Here is a 21,144-nt window from a genome sequence, read left to right as displayed (position 1 = left end):
ACGTTCCTTACTACTAGAAGTGTTTTTCTTTAGCAAGTCATTAAAAGTCCCCCCACTTAGCATATATTATGAGTTCCCCGAGATAAGCTATGTATTTACTCTCTATGATGTGTTAGCTGTCTGCACCCCTAATTTGTTTAACCAGTACTGGGGCGATCGTGGCTCAAGAGTTGGGAGTTTGCCTTGTGATTGTCCTTGGGCAAGACACTTCACCCGTTGCCTACTGGTGGTGGTCAGAGGGCCCAGTGGCGCCAGTGCCTCGCCTCTGTCAGTGTGCCCCAGGGTGGCTGTAGCTACAATGTAGCTTGCCATCACCAGTGTGTGAATGTGTGTGTGAATGGGTGGATGACTGGTTGTGTAAAGCGCTTTGGGGTCCTTAGGGACTAGAAAAGCGCTATTTGTATAGTGCTTTTTTACTAATAGATCAAGCCAGTAAATCTACAAAGCAATACTGACATCAGAGAATCACATAATACCCACAGACTTGCTAGCTCATTTACATAACTAAAGATCTCCCTATAATAATCTTGGAAAATGATTCATAACTCATAAAACAAACAAAAGAAAACATCCCCATGTAAAAAAAGAAACCCCCTCTACAAGGTGGGTTTTTTTATTGTTTTTTTTTTTTTTAAAAAAGGAAAAATCAGGAAATGTTCCTGTCCCAAACACTAACCCCTGCAAGGATGTTTTGAATAAAGCAACAATATATATGGAAAGTATGAACATAAGAACATATAAACCTGCAACATATAAAAAGAACTGAGAATGAGCTCAAATGCATGGCGTAAACTGCAGCATCATTCAGACTAGTAATTGAAACACTTTCTCTTGGCTAGTGTCAAGCGGTCTCTTCCCAACTTGAAAATTCATGTAATTTTACCAGATTTAAAAATTGTAATGAAATGTTCTGGTTATTCTGAAATTATATGAATTACTTAATTTAAAATAAGTGTTAAAATAAATGTTAAATATGAGGGTTAGTTGGGGAGATGTGTCATTGTTCTTTAATGTTGTGTACTCCTGTCTGATTTTATTTTTAAACTTCTGTTTTACTTTTTAATTTTAAAGTTGCTTCATTTACGATATAAATTGATCCTTAACTGGAAATTTGACTCTTTAAAGTAACACGATGCACTGAAATATTCCAACACTGTTTTTCCAACACTCTGCTAGAACTACAGAAACTCTCGGGGTATGCTTTCAACCAAACTCAAATTCTACAGGAAAATTGGTCCTTACACTAATACCTCTCACTCAAAAGGCTCAAAAGAGGAAAAGCCAGTTGGCAATCCAACTAAGTACAATTCATCTAGCACGTATTTCAGAGCAATCTATCCAACAGTTGTTTAACTTTTTAAGTGTACAGACAAAAAAAACGTCAAATCATTGACTGACATTGGCAGCAGTGTTATAAGTGTGGCTAAAAATCAAAAGGGGTGTATTTTCTATTTGTCAAAAACCAAAAAATCTGTCTACCAACCAACCAACAATAATTTTATTACGTACCTTTTGTTTTTTCATTACGTTATTTCTCAAAGGACTGACATAACTGAGCAATAAATCATCATATGTCAGTGTGTCAGTGACTCTCAGAGAATTTCTTCTTTTAGTATTTTACTATTCAATATCTTATAAGCAATAAAACTAATTCCAGCAGAGCTGTACAAAAATGTTCAACTACACCAGCACAAATCAGTGAAAAACTTTCTTTTAATGAATGCAGAAAGATCTTGGGAAATGTGAAGGATTTTGACACACTAGCAACAGAATATTTAAAATACTGTACTGAGAGTACAGAGGTTTTTCTTAATGACCGCATGTAGAAACAGAAATATCTGCTCTATATTCAGTGAAGTCTACATGGATTTAGACAGCAGATACAGACATCGTTGATTCATGTTTTATTTTTTGATCATGCCCTATGTTGACGACTGGTGAGGGGTATTTATCAATTATTCAGGTAGAGAGCTCCTTGATTTTTCACTTGGGGAATTTTGATGGGAATATGGAACAGGTCACCTAACAGCTGGAGCTATTGAAGCGAGTCACTATTGAAAAAGCTGTTCATCTCCTGAGGTTTGTTTTGAGGTTTTATTTCTGATTATACTTGAATGAAATGATGGCACACAAAAGCATACTATTCACACTCTTCACACCTCCACAGGAACTGAACAAGAAAACATCTGCTCGAGTTTCTATTGTTGCATTTGTTTTTGTACTTTAGTCTGGGAAAAAATACTGAGCTGCTCTAGTGCCAAGTGTTTACATAAAAAAGATTTAAAAGATTATATCCAGCCTTCTATTGTAATCTGATTTTTGAAACCTAGTGTCTGTAAAGATAGCTCTCTGCCAGATACACACTCACTAGAATCTTTATAAGGTACACCTTTCTGAAACCAGGTTAGACTACTTTAGGCCTTTGGACCTGCCTTAATTCTTTTTGGCATAGATTCAACAAGGTGCTAAAACATTCCTAAGAGATTTTGGTCCATATTGATACGATAACATCAAAGAGTTGCTGCAGATTTATTGGCTGCAAATCCATGATGAGGCTCTCCAATTTCACCACATCCCAAAGGTGCTCTATTGGATTTAGATCTGGTGACTGTGGAGGTCATTTTGAGGACAGTGAACTCGTTGTTATATTCAAGAAACCAGTTTGAGATTATTTGAGCATTATAGATACATCACCCTACCAACTGAACATTGCATTAAAAATGTGCACATCAGAGCCTGCACAAGTGATTGGGCTAAGAGTAAAAATATTCAGAGAAATGTCTTATTTGCCTCCTCACATATTAGGACTTAAAAATTCCAAACTTATTGCAGTTTGTGAAATCAAGGGAAGCCGATTTTAGTTCAGGCAGACAACTGAAGTCACACTGCTTCAACATGCCTCACACTCCTCATCACAGAAACCAAATACACTATTCTAATTTAGTTTTCTATTTAAGTTGCAAATCACCCTTCTCTCCCTCTGATATGTTAGTGCTTCTGCTGCCCTGTGTCACTGCTTCAGCTTCCAACACACCAGCAAGGACAATTAATCATCACTCCCCATTTTCCACGTGTTGATGATATCCCTCATTCCGCATCCTCCTTTGTCACAACAACCCTCTGCATGTCCTTCACTACATCCACGAACCTCCTCTGAGCTCTGCAGCTCCATTGTTAACATTCTTTGTCCAATATATCCACTATCTCTCCTCTGCACGTCCAATACCATCTCAGCCTTGCCTCTCTAACTTTGTTTCAAAACTGCTCAGCCTGAGCCATCCCTCTGACATACTCATTTCCACTCTTGCACATTCTACTCACTCTCAATGAAAATCTTATCATCTTCAGCTCTACCACCTCCAACTCGTCCTCCTGTCTTTTTGTTAATGCAACTGTCTCTAAACCATACATCATAGCAGGCCTCACTGCCATCTTGTAAATCTTTCCTTTCACTCTTGCTGCTATCCTTCTGTCACAAATCACCCTTGACGCTCACCTTTACCCACTCCACCCTGCTTGCCCTCTCGTCTTCACCTCTCTTGTGCACTGTCCGAGGCTTTAGATGGTTGACCCCAGGGATTTAAACTCATCCAGCTACACTATCTCTGCTCCTTGCATCTTCACTGTTGTGCATCTTTACATGCAGAGTGGATAAAGTGCATCTCTGGGAAGTGAAAGCTGGAGAAGGACATTCCTGTATATGAATGTGAAGCAATGTTGTATTGAGACAAATATCAAAAGAAAATGTGCTCCTGGGCTCGACTGGCTAAAGCTCCAAAGCTTTGATAACTAATTATCCATTATCAGCTTCTGCAAGCAAGCTGAAGGATTGGAAAACGATCAGTCAAGGCTTTCTCCACTTCTTTTTGGAAAAGGAAAAAAGACCTGAGGTCAAACTGCAGGAGCTACCTGCAGATGAGGGATAAAAACAGACTGAAATAATGTTATCAAACCCAGGAGCCCCAAAATGTCACCGGAAAGCTACAAAATTAATTTTGTTATTCCTTTCTGATTTCCTCATTGAATAATGTGGTTAAATAATTTGCTAATGTCAAACAAGATTGAAAACCAACCTGCTTATGATTAGGAGAAATCAGCTGTTGCACTGAGGTTTTTTGCATTCAGTCACAGATTGCAGGTAGTTGCAGTGCCCAGTTTTGATAATAAGGCGATTGCACAGGTTGCATGGTGAGAGGCAAACTATTGCCAAGCAATCACTGTCTGATTAGGACTAACTGCACTCTCAGACAGATTATCAGAGGTTTTCAAATAATTCCCCTCAGACACAGATACATTGGCAGTTCTGCTGTATCTGCCGCCTCATGTTGAACAAATGGACTTGCTGGACAAACACCAACAGAGTGCCAACAAGCAACCAATTGCTTGTGAAACAAGTGAAACTCACTTGTGACATGTCTCTTTCAAATATGAGACTTGACTCAGCTCGTTGCCAGATGGTTGTATTGTGATTATATTCTTATATAAAAGCAAGGTTACTGCCCACATGTGGCATGTTGTGGTTCAATTGCTATCCTGCAGCAACAATGTCACTATTTGTAGAGGAATTTCAGTTTCATATCTATGAGTTTCTGCTGGACCCTGAATTTAAGAAGTTTATTTGAATTTCTGTTTTAAGTGACCTTGAAAGTACATAGACAGCAACAGATTTTTAATTGGATGGATTACTAAAATCTATTCTTTGATGATGGAGAAACTGATCATTAAACTCCCCGCTGGACTGTTTTAACTGAAAGCTAAATACAGCCAAGTTTTTATTGCACCACTATTTAGGCTTTTTAAATGAATTTCTTTGCTTTGTGCCTTAGATACTCTGTGATATTTTCACCAGTCAGACACAAACAACATGAAGACCCAGATGTTTATCTTAAAGAACAACTTTCAAATTGTCACTTATTTCTAACCATTTTTATGTGAAGTGAAACATAAAAGCACGTCAGCTTTGATATACTTTAATTTTATATTATTTTGCAGTTTTATAGAGACTGAATCAAACATGTTTCTCCTTGTCAACTTCTCCCACCCTTGGTTTTCACTTCACTCAGTGCCCTTATTTGTTGTTTGCCCTTGCCTTTATTGGAGAGAATATTTAAAGATCCCCATGAGGTTTCTTTCTTATCTCATATCTCTGTATATATATTTCTTAATTTCTCCCCATGCCTCAATTTTAGAGCTACGGTTGTAATAAAAATGGAATCCTTCAACAAAATTCAGGACAAAAACATGGACTGATGGTTCAGAAACACAAAAATCATTGGAAATTAAGAATTTACCGTTTTTTTATGACAACAGCATAGTGTGTTTAAATATTTTAATGGTGGCAGGGGCAGAACACAAAGTGTGAAATGAAGTGCTTTTTGTCAAAGCTGAACAATAGACAGTTGCTTGTTATGTTTTATGACTGAGGTCAATAAATCAGATGGTGCAGTGATTGGCAAAAAAAAAAAAAAAAAAACCATCTCAGCGCTGTCAGGCCTTTATCATACTTGGTTGAGAACAACTTTACAACAATGCTCCCGTATTGATGAATATGACAATGTCTGTACAGCAATCAACTGCTGATTTGTTATTGAAGATAGGTGACACAGAGGCTGGAAAATGAAAAATAGAGAGGACAAAATGATTGCTACAGGGATTCAGCTTTGCTGCATTCATGTTATTGACGTTAAAATACAAATATTACTTTTCCTGAGTTGCTTGTAGTCTATATTCCACCTTTAAAATGCCCAGAAGGAGCAAAACATAGGTCAAAAGGGAAAATGGAGTCAGATTTGGCACCCAGTGTAATGCATGCATAATCATAAGAATCACTAACCTCACATAAAGCGTCACTGTCCAGACGCAAGTATGAACTGGCATGCTTATTATCTGTAAGAAATAGAGAAAAATGGCCTCAGGCTGTCTTTTTGCCGAACCAGCTGACTTTATGAGTTGCACCTTTCATATCTCTCATTAAGGGTGAAGAAACAAGGTAAAGGCCAGTAATGAGGTTTATCAAACCTTTAGTGGAAAAGGCTGCTGGTGAAAAATGAGTAAAACTGCAACAATATCTCATGGACTATGAATATGTTGGGTGTTATTAGAGGGAAAAATACAACTAATCTAAGTAATACTATAAATTGAGATACTGTAAGTTAATATAATGCATAAATTAAAACATTGAAAGGAAATAAAACAGTTTTAGACATTGAGTGCTGGCATTACTAGTACTATTACTAGCACTGTATGGTGGTAATGCATGTTATATCCCCACACAACATGTGGAAGTTTTCAGCAAGTATGTAAATGCATAAAAAAAATGTGCACACAATGCTTCTCAGATACTTAAATGCACCAAAAATACACTGTGCTTGGGTTTGGGTTAGCAAAATATTTTGGCTGTTTGCAACTTCAGGCAATGGACAGATGTAGCTGCTTCTGTTAAACCCACCAGCCAACTAACTGTAGTGGCCTAAATGTTCTTCCCAGGAGCCACAAAGCCAGGGTTTCAGCCTGCAAAATGACAGCGATCACAGAGAGGTCCAGCAAGTCCATATGTTCAACCTGAGGCTGCAGATACAGCAGAACTGCCAAAGTCAGCTCTCGGTAAAAAAAATAAAATAAAGAAAAAAAATATGAACATAGGTGCTTTTCTGTAATCACAGGGGAGCAGATGTGCTCCTGCATTTCAACACATCACTTTGAATAAAGCCTTACATTCTGCCTCGCACTCACACTATCAAGAGTCATAACTCTTCTGCAGAACATATAGGTTAAACATTAATTCCAGCAACAATACAATGAGAGATATAATTAGCTGTGCTTTGAAGCAAAAAGTGAACCAACTGACTTCAGTCCTTATCACCACAGAGCAGATGCCACACAAAAGCACATGACAGTTTTTTGGGGGGCTTTTTTGCAACGTGCTGGTTTGCACCTCAGGCCAGACAGACGGGATGCTGGTTTGTTGTTGATGGCAGCTGCTGGCCTCTGTACCCTGCCTGACAGCTGAATGCCCTGTCATGTTGTGTCAGAAGATCTAAAAGCTTCCCAAGAACGATTGTAAAAGAAGTGGGACAAAAAAGCAGAGTTAGTTTTATCAGCATTTACACCCAGCAAGGCAAGATAGCTTTTTTAGTTTTTTTAACATGACTTTCAGTGCTCTTCTTAGAAAACGTGACTAATAAATGAAGACATTTTCTTTTTCTGTGACCATATGTTCTCAATACCTTCCACATTAGATGAGCATACAGAAAGTGATGATGATAACTGATGGCCCATGCAGCCATTTTCGGTTGGATGGGCTGTTGTAGGGTGAAAGGTGGATACACCTTGGACAAGGACATCATACAGACAGACAACAGGTCTCATATCCACAGTCAATTTAAAATCACAGTTTAGTCTAAAGAGCATGTCTCGTGACTGTGGGACAAACCAGAGCCACCAGAGAAAACCTGTGTGGGCACAGGGCGGGCAAGCAAACTCCACAGAAAGACCGCAGTCATTTGTGAGGTTCAAACCCAGGTCCTTCTTCTTTTAAGGCAACAGTGCTAACCACTGCCACCCATAACTGAAGGTCCTATAGAGAAGTAGTCCCAGATTTGTTATGCAAGTAACTTTAAATCTTCTCAGGCTACAGTGCAGCTGGGACATCCTGTAAAAAAAACAAACAAATAACAATATGTTCCAAAAAGTTGCGTAGTTTCTTAAGACTTTTCTTACTTTTTATCTTCTCCTCATATTTATGTTCTCCTTGTGTATACAGTATATTGTCTTTTTAAAAACATTCCTTTTTTTGTATGCAAAAAAAAAAAAGAAATGCAAAGCGAACCTGATTAGTCAAATTCCTTGTTTGTGTGCACAAACTTGGCCAAATAAAGATGACTCTGATTCTGATTCTAATGACTTCATTTCCATACATATTTAAAGGTGTTAAATAAAAATGATATTTACCACCTTGAAAGGCATCAGTTCTACTTTTATGCAAAGCATTAGCATTCACAAGGCATTTGTGTGCATTTGATAGCTTGCACTTGCACCAGGAAGAGACTCAGACAGGCAAGGGAAGCTGGTGCAGAGCTTCAGGCCTTCAATTGCCTCATAACGTGACCAAATCTGCTTCTGTATTGTTTATTTCAGAGGGGGAATTAGTTAGTGTGTGTGTCTTCACTGTTTATCCTGTTTAAAGCTTTATACAGAAGGGGAGTAAACAATCTTTTGTTTACTTTTGGAGTCTTTTGTGAATATGTAGGTAAAGCTGTTCCTATACATGCTGTCACACCATGCAGACATATTGAATGTTAGTGAATGCAATTGCTTAAGTAATTTTCTTTTCTTAAGACTAATGGAAAAACTAATTTATTATTCACTTACATTATGCTTAAGATTAAACTATGCACTTAAGTATGTATTTGAATAAATGAATTGAATTTAAATGCAAGAAATAAGAGGCAGAGCTAAGAATGATCCATTTGAAACCCTTTTGGAAAAAACAGCTCAAAATCCAAGGAAATTCATGTAAGTGCCATATGATGTCATCTCATCTCATCTTTTCCCCTCTCATCCCACAACCTGTTGCACCCCTCTTTACCTTACAGTAGTCTTTACTTTGCGACTCTTGCTGTCATTTAATGCATTATGAATAAAGCTAGATTGATCTCATTTTCACCAAAAGAGTATCACAACATTAACTAAAGTACTTTAAACAAATTAATACTTTGATTTGATTCATGACCGTCAATGAAAATGATACAAATTAAAACTTACATATCCAAAATAATATTGAATTTATTGTTATTATTTTAATTGTCAAAAGATTCTGTACACTCTAGCTGAATAAGAAAACTTTTTTTTGGCAATTATTTTAATTTTAAGTTAAGTGTTAAGACATTATAGTTTCAATCTTACATGGGACAAATGTGTTTCCATTTTTTGCAGTAATTTACACTTAAATAAGAAGAACATGCTGGTCATCTGAGGCGTTTCTGTGTTTGGATGTTCTCCCTGTGCATGCTTGTGTTTTCTCTGGGTGCTTTGGCTTCCTCTCATAGACTAAAGTAAGAATAGATAACAGAGTGAATAACTATCTGTCTCTATGTTAGCCTTATGACAGACCGATGACCTGGACAGAGTGTAAACTTTCTCTCACCCAGTGTCAACTGGGATTTTGACTCCAGCAACCCCACAACCCTAAAATGAATAAGAAGTTAAGAAAATGGCTGAACTGATATGTGGAAAAGGTGAGTGGCATGAAAAATGTTGACGTAAAGCACATTTACAACCTCTTCATCTCTGTGGGGCATAATGTGAAGTTTCTGTCAGTGATTTAAGCCTCAACAGAGACATAAAAGCTTCAGAACAGGAGGTGGTTCTCACTTCCGACGTTAACAGTGTAACAACTATGTCAAGACATACTGCAAGACAACAGCAAAAGCACAGGTAGCAGAGACATCACAGCAGAAAAGTATTACTTAATATCTTCACAAATGTGATATTTTCTCTCAATTTTCTTATACACAGCTGCACACTAATTTATATCTCTCTGCAATTCATGCCCAGTTTTCAGAGCAACCACTGGAAATATAAAACTACAGCCCTTTCTATTTTTCAAATCAAAACTTTTATTAATGATATTTTGAAATATTGGTATTTCTTTAAGTCATGTTTTAAACCGGATCGTATGTTTTAAGTGGAAGTGGGAAAGGCCAGTGTGATGTTACTGGTGTTAGGATCTGTCTAATTAAAACTGATACAATATATCTACCTTAAGGTCAACTCAAACTCCAATCACTAAGGTGGATCTCATGTGATTAATGACTGGATTTTACTAAGTATCTTCTCTGTCTTTTCTGTTATTATTTTATGTGAATTGTGATTTTGTCACAATGTCATTTTTAGAAAGACCGTGAAGATGACAGCCATCACTGCATTTACAAATGCTGTCAATTTAATGAACAAACTCAACATTGCCTCTTGGCAGAGATTGAAAAATAGAATACAATATGATGGAAGTGACTCAGCAGAAATCCCATGCTATAAGCCCACATGAAGCGATGGGACTTCTAAATCTATTGAGGAGATGAAATTTATGATAGAAAGAGAAAAAACCCAAAAAAACTGACAGCTCAGAGAACAAGGGACTCCAAAAGTTCAGCTGCTTCACCTTTGTGAAAAGTAATGCACGCACAAGCAGGATGTGGGGACAAGGGGCAAGGGGCAAAGTCAGCAGGCAGGCTAAAATATCAAGAGACCAAAAGCATTAATGGGCAAAAGGCAGAGTCCAAAAGACTGTCAGGATGCCAAAGACAAAAAAAGGCATGAAAGCTACAACTTGAAAAGCATCACAGGCAATTTGGGCAGAGGGTAGTTGGAAGTGAACAAAATATATTTACACCGGGGAGTGAATGAAGAGATGTGATGAGAGTTTATGTGAGGGAAATCAAGTGATCAGGAGAGGTGAGCAGAAGTTAGTGTAGGGGTATGAATGTGTATAACAAATGAACTGAGACAGAAAATATCAGATCTGGGTGGAATGATAAGGATGCTCAATGTTCTCCAAATTAATAGTGGAAACAAACACATTTAGATTAAGCTTTCTACATCAATTTCCACATTTTCTGTTTGGAGTGGTGCATGAATTATTAGAGCCATAAAAACTGTAGATGGACTCAAGTGTCATTGGTAATACAGCTGAATGCCATTTTAGAATCATCAAGCCTTGACAGTTTGAGATTACAAAAGATTTGCAATGATTATTTTGAATGATTATTAGAAATAGCAGGAAAGTGTCTTTTTTTGTTCAGTACTTTGCTGGAGTTTTAAAGGATGTATTTTGGAACAAAAAATGGAACATTTTAAGAAAAAAATTCTCATGTCCATTTGATATTTAGAGAACTATTTGTTCCATCAATGTGGCACTGTGGGCTGGACAACTACAGCTCCAATTTTGTCTGTATCAGTGATGGATTAATGGTGAGTGAAGCCTGGGAAAATGTATTCTGATAGAGGATCTCAATTATAGTGAGCCGATGATAAATCTCTTTCTGAGGCCACAGTAATTCACTTCTATCTTCTCGAGTCTCACCCTATAATCCATCTACACCGTCCCCATCATTGTCTCACATCAGCAACATCAGCTGACCCAATAAAGAGAAATCAAATACTGACAGATACAGTCAACTATCATGTAGGGCAAAGACGTGCTGAGTGGAGAAAAATGCATATTCATAAGACATGAAAAATATTTAACATTATTTAAATTTGGCTAACGGAACTTTAATTGAAGTTTCAGTCGAGGTGTGAGCAGATTGGCTTTGTGTACTGAGTGCACACATGGCCAGCATATTATAGATTTGCCATGGAGGCCACACACTGCATGCAGGTCCACATGGTTCATAAAAGCAAATCCAGGCAGCTGGCAGATGGGTGTTGGTGGGTGAACATGAGCCAGACGCTGTATGCACCAGCAGCACCAGCAGCTCAGACCAATTTTCCTCACAATCTGCCCTTCTTTTGTACGACTGTGTGCAGAGATGAAATTATTATTATAATTATTAACTAATATTTAATATTTTACCACTGTGTTCTTGGTATGACTTTATATGAAATGCTGTGTTAGTTTTATGCCAGATGTAGCGGGACACAAACATAAAGTTCAATTATTTATTTATTTATTTTACAAATTTCCCCCCCTTAATAAATGAAATCATTTAAAAACGGCATTTTGTATTTACTTATGTGTTATGTTTCACTGCTATTGAAATTGATTGAATCTTGAACATTTACGTGTAGTAAAGATAAATAAAAAAATCAGATAGGAGGCAAATACTGTTTCACAGAACTTTGTCTGTCAAAAGAAATTTGGTTTAAAGGGACGAGAGCTAAAACAGACAGAGATTTAAGTATTTGATTGTCTGTTTTAGCTCTGATGAAAGCGTTTGTATTTTGACTTTAATATAGACCCAAAAGTATAATCTGAATGTCGGCAGTCTCATACCAAAGCTAGGCAAACATAAAAGCACAGATCTGGATAATTTCAGATACCTTAAGATATATGCTTTCAGATTAAATCTAATAAAAAGGAGTCGAAGAGACACTACATGAGAAAATGACAGATCTTGTTTATATAGCAGATGAAAACATAATGGCATAGCTGTGTTGGAAACGCATACTTCCTCACTTAGTGCCATTAATTATGAAAAAGTGCAGAGGAGTGAGAAAAAGAAACGACTGCTGACAAATCTTGAATGCATAGTGCAACAAAACACTTCAATTTGTTCTCCGCTGTTGCTGCCTTTGCTGATATACGCTGAATGTGAAGCATGGAGGTCTGAAGCATTTACAGTGGATTAGAAGATACTTTGAGGAGAAACCCAGATGGTGCATTCTTTTGCCATTTTATTTTCAAACAAATACTGGTTTATGATTATTCTGCAAAATAAAGAGTCTCACCTCAATGAGACTCTGTTGGTATTATAACCCCTTACATTAATTATAATTGATATAAAACACTAAACCAAAATTAGGGCCCAGATTTATATAAGAGGTCTGGGTTGCCTAAACATAACCATGAAACAGCTGACGCTTTCCAGTCCATGGATTGACTTCGAATGCTTTGCTGATGCACTCATCGTCTTTTGCGCTGAGCATTCTGCAGATGCTTTAACACAGATACATATCTGTTATGTCCATGCATGTTCTCATAAAACGCCCTGTGTTTATTTTTGCTAATTCAATTCTTATAAATGTGGTGTTGACAACTTTGAGGATCACATCTAGTGTGCTAATCTGGAGCTTCATTCTGCTGACAGCAAATAACTACTCCACTGACTGTAGGATGACAACATCTGGTTATCAGAAATGTGTCCCGGAGAAAAGACTTTCATTGCACATCGGTCTAAAAAAAATCACACAATGCATCTTTATGTTTATCCTGTGAGAATATTTATTATGTTTACATAACCAGCTCCAGGGAAGGAGGTTCTTATCAATAAATCATTGTAGATCAATATATAAAGATAAACTGCTGGGGCTGTAACGTAAATCCCATGCAGTCAGAGCTAAATCAGATTTCCGTCTGACTTACAAGGATTGTTTTCATATTTAGCAGCAACTTCAAATTCAGCGGGGGAAAAACAACACTGAGAACATTTGCAAAAGTGAACTGATCAATTCAGGATAAATTGTCAAGGGATGACCTTTTTTGTAAGAGGGCTTTACTTACTTTAACATATTAGCCCTCTGGATTCAAAATAATTAATTGTTTTCATTACCAAAGACTCTCCAGTGGATTAATATCCCTGTGTTTCAATAGCGTCTTGATTTATTGAAATTACCACCCAGAATATTCTCCTGTTTTATATTCCCACTCCTCACACATCTCGCTCTCACACACTGTCTGCAGCCCTGCCTACAGGCTGCGAACAGCAAGTGCTGACAGATGAATCAGACTTGTAATAAATCTACAGCAGAATGTTTAGAGCCACAGTTACATTACAGTACAATATGAAGCACTGTTAAGCTCTGTGCATTAAGATAAAGTCATGCAGTAAAATCCTCCTTGCTATATTTTAACAGATGGTGAAGTCTGAGAAGCACCATCTCTGCTTCATGATCTATTCATAAAAAGAAAAAAAAAAACATATTGAAAGGGCTGGAGCTTTTATAAGCACTTGCATTTTCATGTCTCTCTAAATGTGCCGAGTGCCTTACCTGGCTGCTTACTTAAAAAAAAAAAACATGAAATGTTGCCAGCCTACCAAGACTGCATTATTCCCTAAACAAATATTCTTTTTAATCACAAAATTTTTACAGCAGCGCCAGACCGATATTAGCTCGTCACAGATCTATTGACTTTGCACAAAAGGTATAACTAACTACAGAAACAACCGAGACACCATCCATCCATTTTCTTAACTGCTTATCCAATTCAGGGTCATGGGTGGGGGCTGGAGCCTATCCCATCTGTCATTGGGCAAGAGGAGGGGTGCACCTTAGCAAGGTCTCCGGTCCAACACAAAGAGACAAACAACCATTCGCGCTCACATTCTCACCTACGGCCACCAATTAACCTAACATGCAGCGCAGGGCTGCTGTGGCAGGAAACCGCAGTACCCGGGAGAACGCACACAAGCACAGGGAAAACATGTAAATGCCACACACACACACTCCACACCTGAGATACATTTGCAGTAATTTTGAAGCAGTATCGAACATACTGCAGATTACTTAAGTGAACGCACTGGCATGTTTATTTTCCAGCTGAATTCCATGTATTGGAAATATAGAAATTAAAAGAGTCTGAATCTTAACCAGTTATTATGGAAGCACAGTCACATTTATTCACTCCCATCCCTTTGAGATAATTTACTGTGGTTCATGATACAAATACCTGAAAAATTAATGACATTCAGCCTTAGCTGCAGGGTACTATAGTACTAATTAGTGATTTTTGGCATGCTAAGGCAGCATGGTGGCTCTGTAGTTTCCACAGTCAGTGCACAGCAAAATGGTCCTGGGTTTGAACCTGATTTTCTATCAGAATACCTACACTGGGCTAAATGCAATTGACCAATTTCCTCAAGGAGACCATTAGAAAATATATTCCTTTGTCTTATATGAAACGAACATGGCAATTACAGTAGGTGCTGCACCTGTTAAACATGAGCCTGCCAGCATTCTTATTGTGTTAGCGTTTCACTCAAAGCATTGCTTTGTCTAAGGTGTTTTGCATTGTTTATTTCCAAAATTTCAGTGTCACAAAGAAATGATATGTATAATGGAAATTCCCCAGCAGCCTAATCTTATAGCAGCAACACCAGGGGAGGGTTCAGAATCACCTGATCTATCCCAAATTACAAGCTTGAACAAAAAGTACAATTTTAAGCCCAAGGAGGATATTGGTCTCTTGAATTCAATACAAGAGGAAGTTCCTTCTACAAAAGAGAAACCTGAGAGTGAACGCCTCCCATTCTACTTCTGGAAACTAAGAAGCACACATAAGCCTGCAGGTTATGAGAAAAGTGCTCTATCAGGATAATAAGGTACTATGAGGTCTTTAAGATGGGTCTGATTATTCAAGACTTAGCATGTAAAGAAAAGGATTTCATATTAAATTTCAGATTTTACAGGGAGCCAATGAAAAGAAGACAATATTAGAAAGAAAAATATGATCTCTTTAATAGCCTGCTACAGTAATTACAAGCAGTGTTTCTGCAGTATATTGCAAAGACAGCACTTGAGAACAATAGGTAAAACGACACTGACATTTTCTCGCAAAAATATTATAATAAAATCACATTTTTGTTCATCATGGATAGCACATTAGTTTGCAACAGTTCTACATCATCTTCATCCTTAATGGTTCTGCATGCTAATGCTCATCATGATTCTCTGCCAGTCTGAACCTGTCCTGCCACTTCAGATACCGAATAGTCTCTCCACCCAGCAGCAGTCTTCAGCTGTTCCAGCTGTCCTAATCCCCTCAACCTGCCAGCACCTGCCCTCAATTACCTTAATTAGCCACTCAGTTTATGCCCACTAACTCTAGTTATCTGCCAGATTGCAATATGTCAAGGTACATGAACTACTAATAGTAGTAGTAGTACTAGTGGTGCTTGTACATTAATCTGTCATTTGGTATATGACATGTTGGGGAAAAAAATCATCACAACCTATAAAAATGTTTCAAATTGTGCTATATCCATAAGGAAAATAAGCTGCTTTGCACTCCAACATAACAGCCACACCATTTGTGTAGTTTGCCTCACTAGTCTCTGCTGAAGTAACAAGCTCTCAGAGCTGCCAAATGAATGTGAGTCAGATTCAGAAGAAGTTAAATGGTAAAGAGAAACAGACCAATCATCAACAGGTTTCTGCAACGTGAGCCAGAAAGAGAGGTTTTCTCACACACACACACACACACACACACACACACACACACACACACACACACACACACACACACACACGTGTATTCTTATAGTAATACAGAAATGTTTGTGTTTTCTTGTTGTTTATGATGCAAACGCAGTCATTATATTTTATCATAACTTCTGTAAGAAACAAGGCTTTCTTTCACTGGCCCTTAAGTCCTGAGAATCCACAAGTATGTGTGAGTGCAGCTTGTTCTTGCCGGGGCTGCATGCCGTAGCCTGCACACACAAGCACCTGAACACATGCAGACAAACATGCACCCACCTTTCTCAGTTTTCACCCTCACTCGTTTATTCCAGCCTGCACCGACTTTCCCCAGAGAAAATCACATCAGATAAACAGCCAGCTATAACTGTCCTCTGAGCATCAACTGAAATGCTCTTTTACTGAGCTTCTCAATTGAGTTGATGGGTGTACAGTATTTTCTTGGAGCCATCATGGGAGCTGTCACAATCATTTGCAGCTAAATCACCACTGCGTTAATGCCTCGCTCACAGAGGCTCCGTGACTGTTCAATCAGACGAATGTACGTCCTCAGAGGTCAAATGAAGCAATGAAACCGGCTATCTTTTCATAATCACCATCACAATAAAACAGCAGTTTGTTAAAACAACACTCGTGCATTTATGTTTGTTTAGGTGTGATAATTGGCCTCATTGTTTTGTTTATACCAAATAAACTAAACAACAAAATCCAAATTACAGGAAACTGGAAGATGTCACCCATTGATTCTTAGAAATTGTTTTTCTTCTTCTTCGTCTTTTTTTTTTTTTAACAATTCATTAGTGGTTTAACAAAGAACCAAAATGATTTCAAGAATATATTTCTTAGCTGCAGTGCTATTCAGTGCTATTTTTTCCTGCTGTGTCAACAATGCAACAGTTTGTCACCCAGATCAACAACAAAAAGCAGCAAAAAATAAGACAAAATTAGTTGATGAGCACTATTTCAAATAAAAATATGTGGAATTCTGATGCCTCCTATTTTAATAAAGAATTACAACTATATGTAAATGTACACAGAGCAAAAAAAGCTTGACTATTACACCTAGTGGAGTGCTCCATTAACTGTATATTCCAGAGGTTTATCAGACATTTTGTAGCACGACTTGACAATATGCTCTGTAAACTGTCACACATGTAGCTGCAGCATTTGCCCTTGAGTTTTGGGTTTGGTAGCGTAAGGGAAAGAGTGCACGTTCACACATGGTGGACATGTGTGAACGTGCTCGATCCAGCCACTCGAAAAAACTCTCCTCGGCTGACTCTACTTAATAAAAAAAAGAGTTCAGCCGCTTAACATGCTGTTTCCATGATGCTTTATCTTGGTAACAGGCCACTTAACTTCATCACATAGTGGAATATTTCTGTCTCATCCCTGAGAGCGAAGCTGACACCAGAGACATCTCTCTTGACTGTCAGCTGCAATAAATGTTTCATTCTCGGATGCGGTAATGCTCTCTGGTGTGAGGGCTCATGTTGGCCTCCGCTGCACTGAAACTAAGTGCATATACAGTTGGTGGCTGTGTGACTAGTATACAATGACTCAGTCACATCACAAAACTGAAGAATGTAAGAGTGAAAATATACCATTTCTGCATTTGTCTCAAATCATTGTGCAGAAAGGAAATGTATTTTTAGAGATGTCAAAAGTGCACTAATGACTCTCTGGCTCTTTTTCTGAGGACGCTGTTGGCCACATATGCACTCAGATTATGGGTCTACATTTGCTGCAGATCCATTGAAAGCAATTATCGGGGAAATCCAGACAATATGGCTTGCACTTAGAATGATGGGTCATTTTGCTGTTACAGTTTTTACTGTTGCAAATGTGCTCTGACTGAGTCAGCTCCAACAGTCTCCCCCAGCATTAGCCCCAACAGATTTTTGCTTCCAACAACAACGCTGTGGTCCCGAACTCTTAAAAAATGACAAGCACTGAGACTTACTGTTGCTATTAAAGTTATCTCTGTCTTGTCTCTTCAGTTTATGGCAAGGGCCTGGAAACAGGTTCAGAAACTTAAAAAAAAAAAATCCCAAAGCAGACAATAATAATGCTGGCTGACTGTGCAGGAGCTGGTGAAACAATGGAGAAGTGAAAATGTTTGATATGCATGACGTTTTCTTTAAAACTAATTACAGGATGATTGTCCTAGTTTTAAAAGTAGCACAAAAAGACAGTAAGAAAAACGTGAACCACAGCCTGTTTTTAAAGAGAGTTTCCATTTAGGGAGCTATACCCCTGTTTCTGTTACAGCCAGAAGCCACGTTGACTAAGAGAAATCCGAACAGCAAGCCTTCGTCCAAATGTTAAAAAAAGAACTGAACAACCAGCACCCCGGAGTACCTCCAAATACCATGATACTTCTTGCCAAAGTGAAGGAAAACAAGCTATGGTTTATGGAGGGTTGTGCATGGGAATTGGTCTGGGTGCAGTAATTTCAGCAATATATAACAAGTTAATCAGTGAGCCTCAGAGGGGCTGCAGGCAGATATATTTTTTTTTTAATCTTTGGACAAAGCAAGGTGAGCTTTTTCCCTGTTGGCACTCTTGCAGCTTAGCTTCATTACCAAACAGAAACGAGATGGGAGGGTTTGTGATCTTTTCATCTGACCGAATGCAATACAGTGAATAAGCACATTTCCCCATATGCCAAACTGTGCGTTAAAGCTGGAAAAAGTCCAAGAACTCAGATGTTGCATGTGCGGTCTGTCAAAAAGCAGCTTAAAATAAAGTACAGGTGATTCTAGAGACCGAGTCTTTTTCCGTGTAAGCAGCATAATTTATATAGGTTGGGTGATAAGGTTAATAAGAAGCAGAATCGCAGCAGCAGTGGCAATGTCACATATTATCTTTTTCAGTCAGAGTAACAGAAATAGCTGAAACGTGTACTTTGGAGGCAAGTCAATGGGGGCAACTCAACAAAGCTCCTGCAGATGCCTATGGGTGCCAAGCTGAAATGGAGACCTGCCTCCAGGAGGAATGTTTACCCAAGCTTAGCACAGAGCCTTATTGCTCAAAGAAGCATGAGTAGATTTCTGCCTGCATTTCAGTTCTGCAGCAGCTCTGTGCCATTTCAAATTGGGACCTGCCCAAAACGAGCCCCCCTTGTGACGACAAGAATAGCTCTTTTAAAGAGAGGGAGAGGACGAAAATTAACCATGTGTGATCAAGCATAAAGAAACTGCATGCCAGCAAGGAATCTGACCAAAAGGATTCCCGGCATTCCTATAAGTGTAGGAACAGGTCAAGTTCAAGTCAAACGTGATTGGGGAGAAAGGACTTACTTTTTGTTTCAGCTGTTTAATGTATAACTCCGTTTCATTCAGACGAGGAATGAAAGAGCAGATCCAGAAATTCTCTTTGCAAGTTTCTTATACACATAATCAGACTTAATGCAGATGTGAAATGTCCTGTCGTGCTGTTGTATTTTAACGCTGGCAGCGCTCAACGTTTTTTGTCTCTCTAAGAGGAAACGTTTTATTAACAATCCGCGTTGTACAGCATAAACAACACCTAAATAAATGAAGGAAAGATACAATCCCGTGTTTGACAGTATTAATGAAGATTCACTCTCTGTGCGTAAAAAATGAGAAAATGCTGTTCAGACTTTATTGTATTCTATCTGTTCATTACAATGAAATTCATATATGCAGCTTTTTAAATGGTGTTTATGTGTGCTGTATTACTGTCATATAGGTTAGAGCCTCGCTGCACTCCTTTGCAAACCTGCAGCTTTTCTTTGTCCTTTATTACACCCTCTAAATAACCTGATCGTGAACAGACAAAAGAAGTTCCTGCTCTATCCATTCCCCCAGGCACAACGCACTTTCAAATACCACACACCTTTATGTGACAAAAATGAAACTTTCACATGGTTTAGTGCAAATAGCTCGGACACTATATGTAAAACAGAAGGATTAGTTCATCCAGAACCGTGTTAAAATAACAGGTTTTACCATGAATGTGCTGGTTGACCACATTCTCCAGCCGATCGAGCCTCTCCATGATCCGGAGAGTGTCACCTCGCTTGTCCCCTTCAAACTTTCTCTCCGGTAAAGGCATCGGGACCTTGATGTAAATGTTGGCGATGTAGTTAGTAACCCATCCGACATAGAGCAGGCAAACAATGTTGGTCATGCCGCTCAGTATCACGCATGTGGACACCAAAGTTTTGGTTCTCCTGGTGCAAGCCATGCCGACATCCCTCCATACAGCTTACGGTATCCCGTTAAACCGGAGCAGGAGGCGACAGCCCGCCCGCAAAACTGTGATAGTGAAGTTATTTCCAGCAACTGTTCAGCAACGCAAAATCCAATAGAAAACCATTTACTTCCAAAGAGGTGTTAGTTTTTTTTAATCCTCCTCTCTCAATTTTGAATCACAGGTTAATATGAAATATCTACAGGTGAAGCTCCCTCTCGCGATCCATCGTAAACCTCCGTCAGCTCCAGTAGCTTTGGAGAATTAAGGAAACTGGAGAGACACCGAGCATCCTGCAGCCAATGGGAGGGTGGAGAGGACTGACAGTCTGCCCGCTGCACGCGTCCTCACACTGCGCACTGATTCACTGTGAAAGTGGATCTGTCAAGACTGTTCGCACATTAAAGGACACAAAGTAGCCAGGCGTTATTTTATTTAGACAGCGAGACATTTCCAGCATGCGTGTCTGATTTCTCTCCTCGGACACGTTGGTTTCTTTCTTTCTTTTTTCTTAATTGTCCCGTGCATGTAGAACACACTTTTGATGCAAGAGCTATGAAATCCACAGCCTACCTGCTGCAATACTGGATCAAACCACGAGATAGAGACAACGGGGTTTCACGGTGAAATCGAGGCGTGGGGTCATGTCATAGGTCTGCCTTATCAATGCAGAGAAGAGGGAGCGGGGAGGGGGGAGGGTGGATAAAACAGGGAAGATGGAGAATCATTTAAAATGTATTTTCTGGGCTAAATCGTGAACTTCATTTTTTAAAATTATCAACATCTACTTCGAGGCAAGCTGAACTGATGTTGCTTCTTTGAAGACCCCCTCCCCTTTTTGAGTGACTGGGTGAGGACTGAATTTTAAATTATGGACTTTTGTGTCTGGGCCTAATTGCACCCTCTCTTTATTGACATTTCATTAAAGGAGTCAGTAAATGACACATATAGCGATAACAAACAGCTTTAAATGTTGCCGTTGTGTAGAAGATTTTTCCCAAGTATAGTGCA

At 38.6% G+C, this 21,144-nt stretch overlaps 1 protein-coding gene across 1 annotated transcript in view; it reads right to left on the bottom strand.

Annotated features, from left to right (window-relative positions):
- galnt18b (UDP-N-acetyl-alpha-D-galactosamine:polypeptide N-acetylgalactosaminyltransferase 18b) overlaps positions 1-20,690 on the bottom strand; it is a 94,259-nt gene extending 73,569 nt beyond the window's left edge. Inside the window, exon 1 of the mRNA XM_084934364.1 lies at positions 19,890-20,690. Coding sequence (XP_084790490.1) covers positions 19,890-20,127 — 238 coding nt within the window. The 5' untranslated portion in view covers positions 20,128-20,690. The remainder of the gene's footprint in view (positions 1-19,889) is intronic.
- Positions 20,691-21,144: the final 454 nt, after the last annotated feature.

Source organism: Perissodus microlepis, chromosome 1 (assembly GCF_051167445.1).
Source record: "Perissodus microlepis isolate ML-2025 ecotype Zambia chromosome 1, ASM5116744v1, whole genome shotgun sequence".
In the NCBI taxonomy this organism is placed as follows: domain Eukaryota; kingdom Metazoa; phylum Chordata; class Actinopteri; order Cichliformes; family Cichlidae; genus Perissodus; species Perissodus microlepis.
Note: the sequence above shows the minus strand (reverse complement) of the source record. Positions and strands in the feature narration are given on the sequence as shown.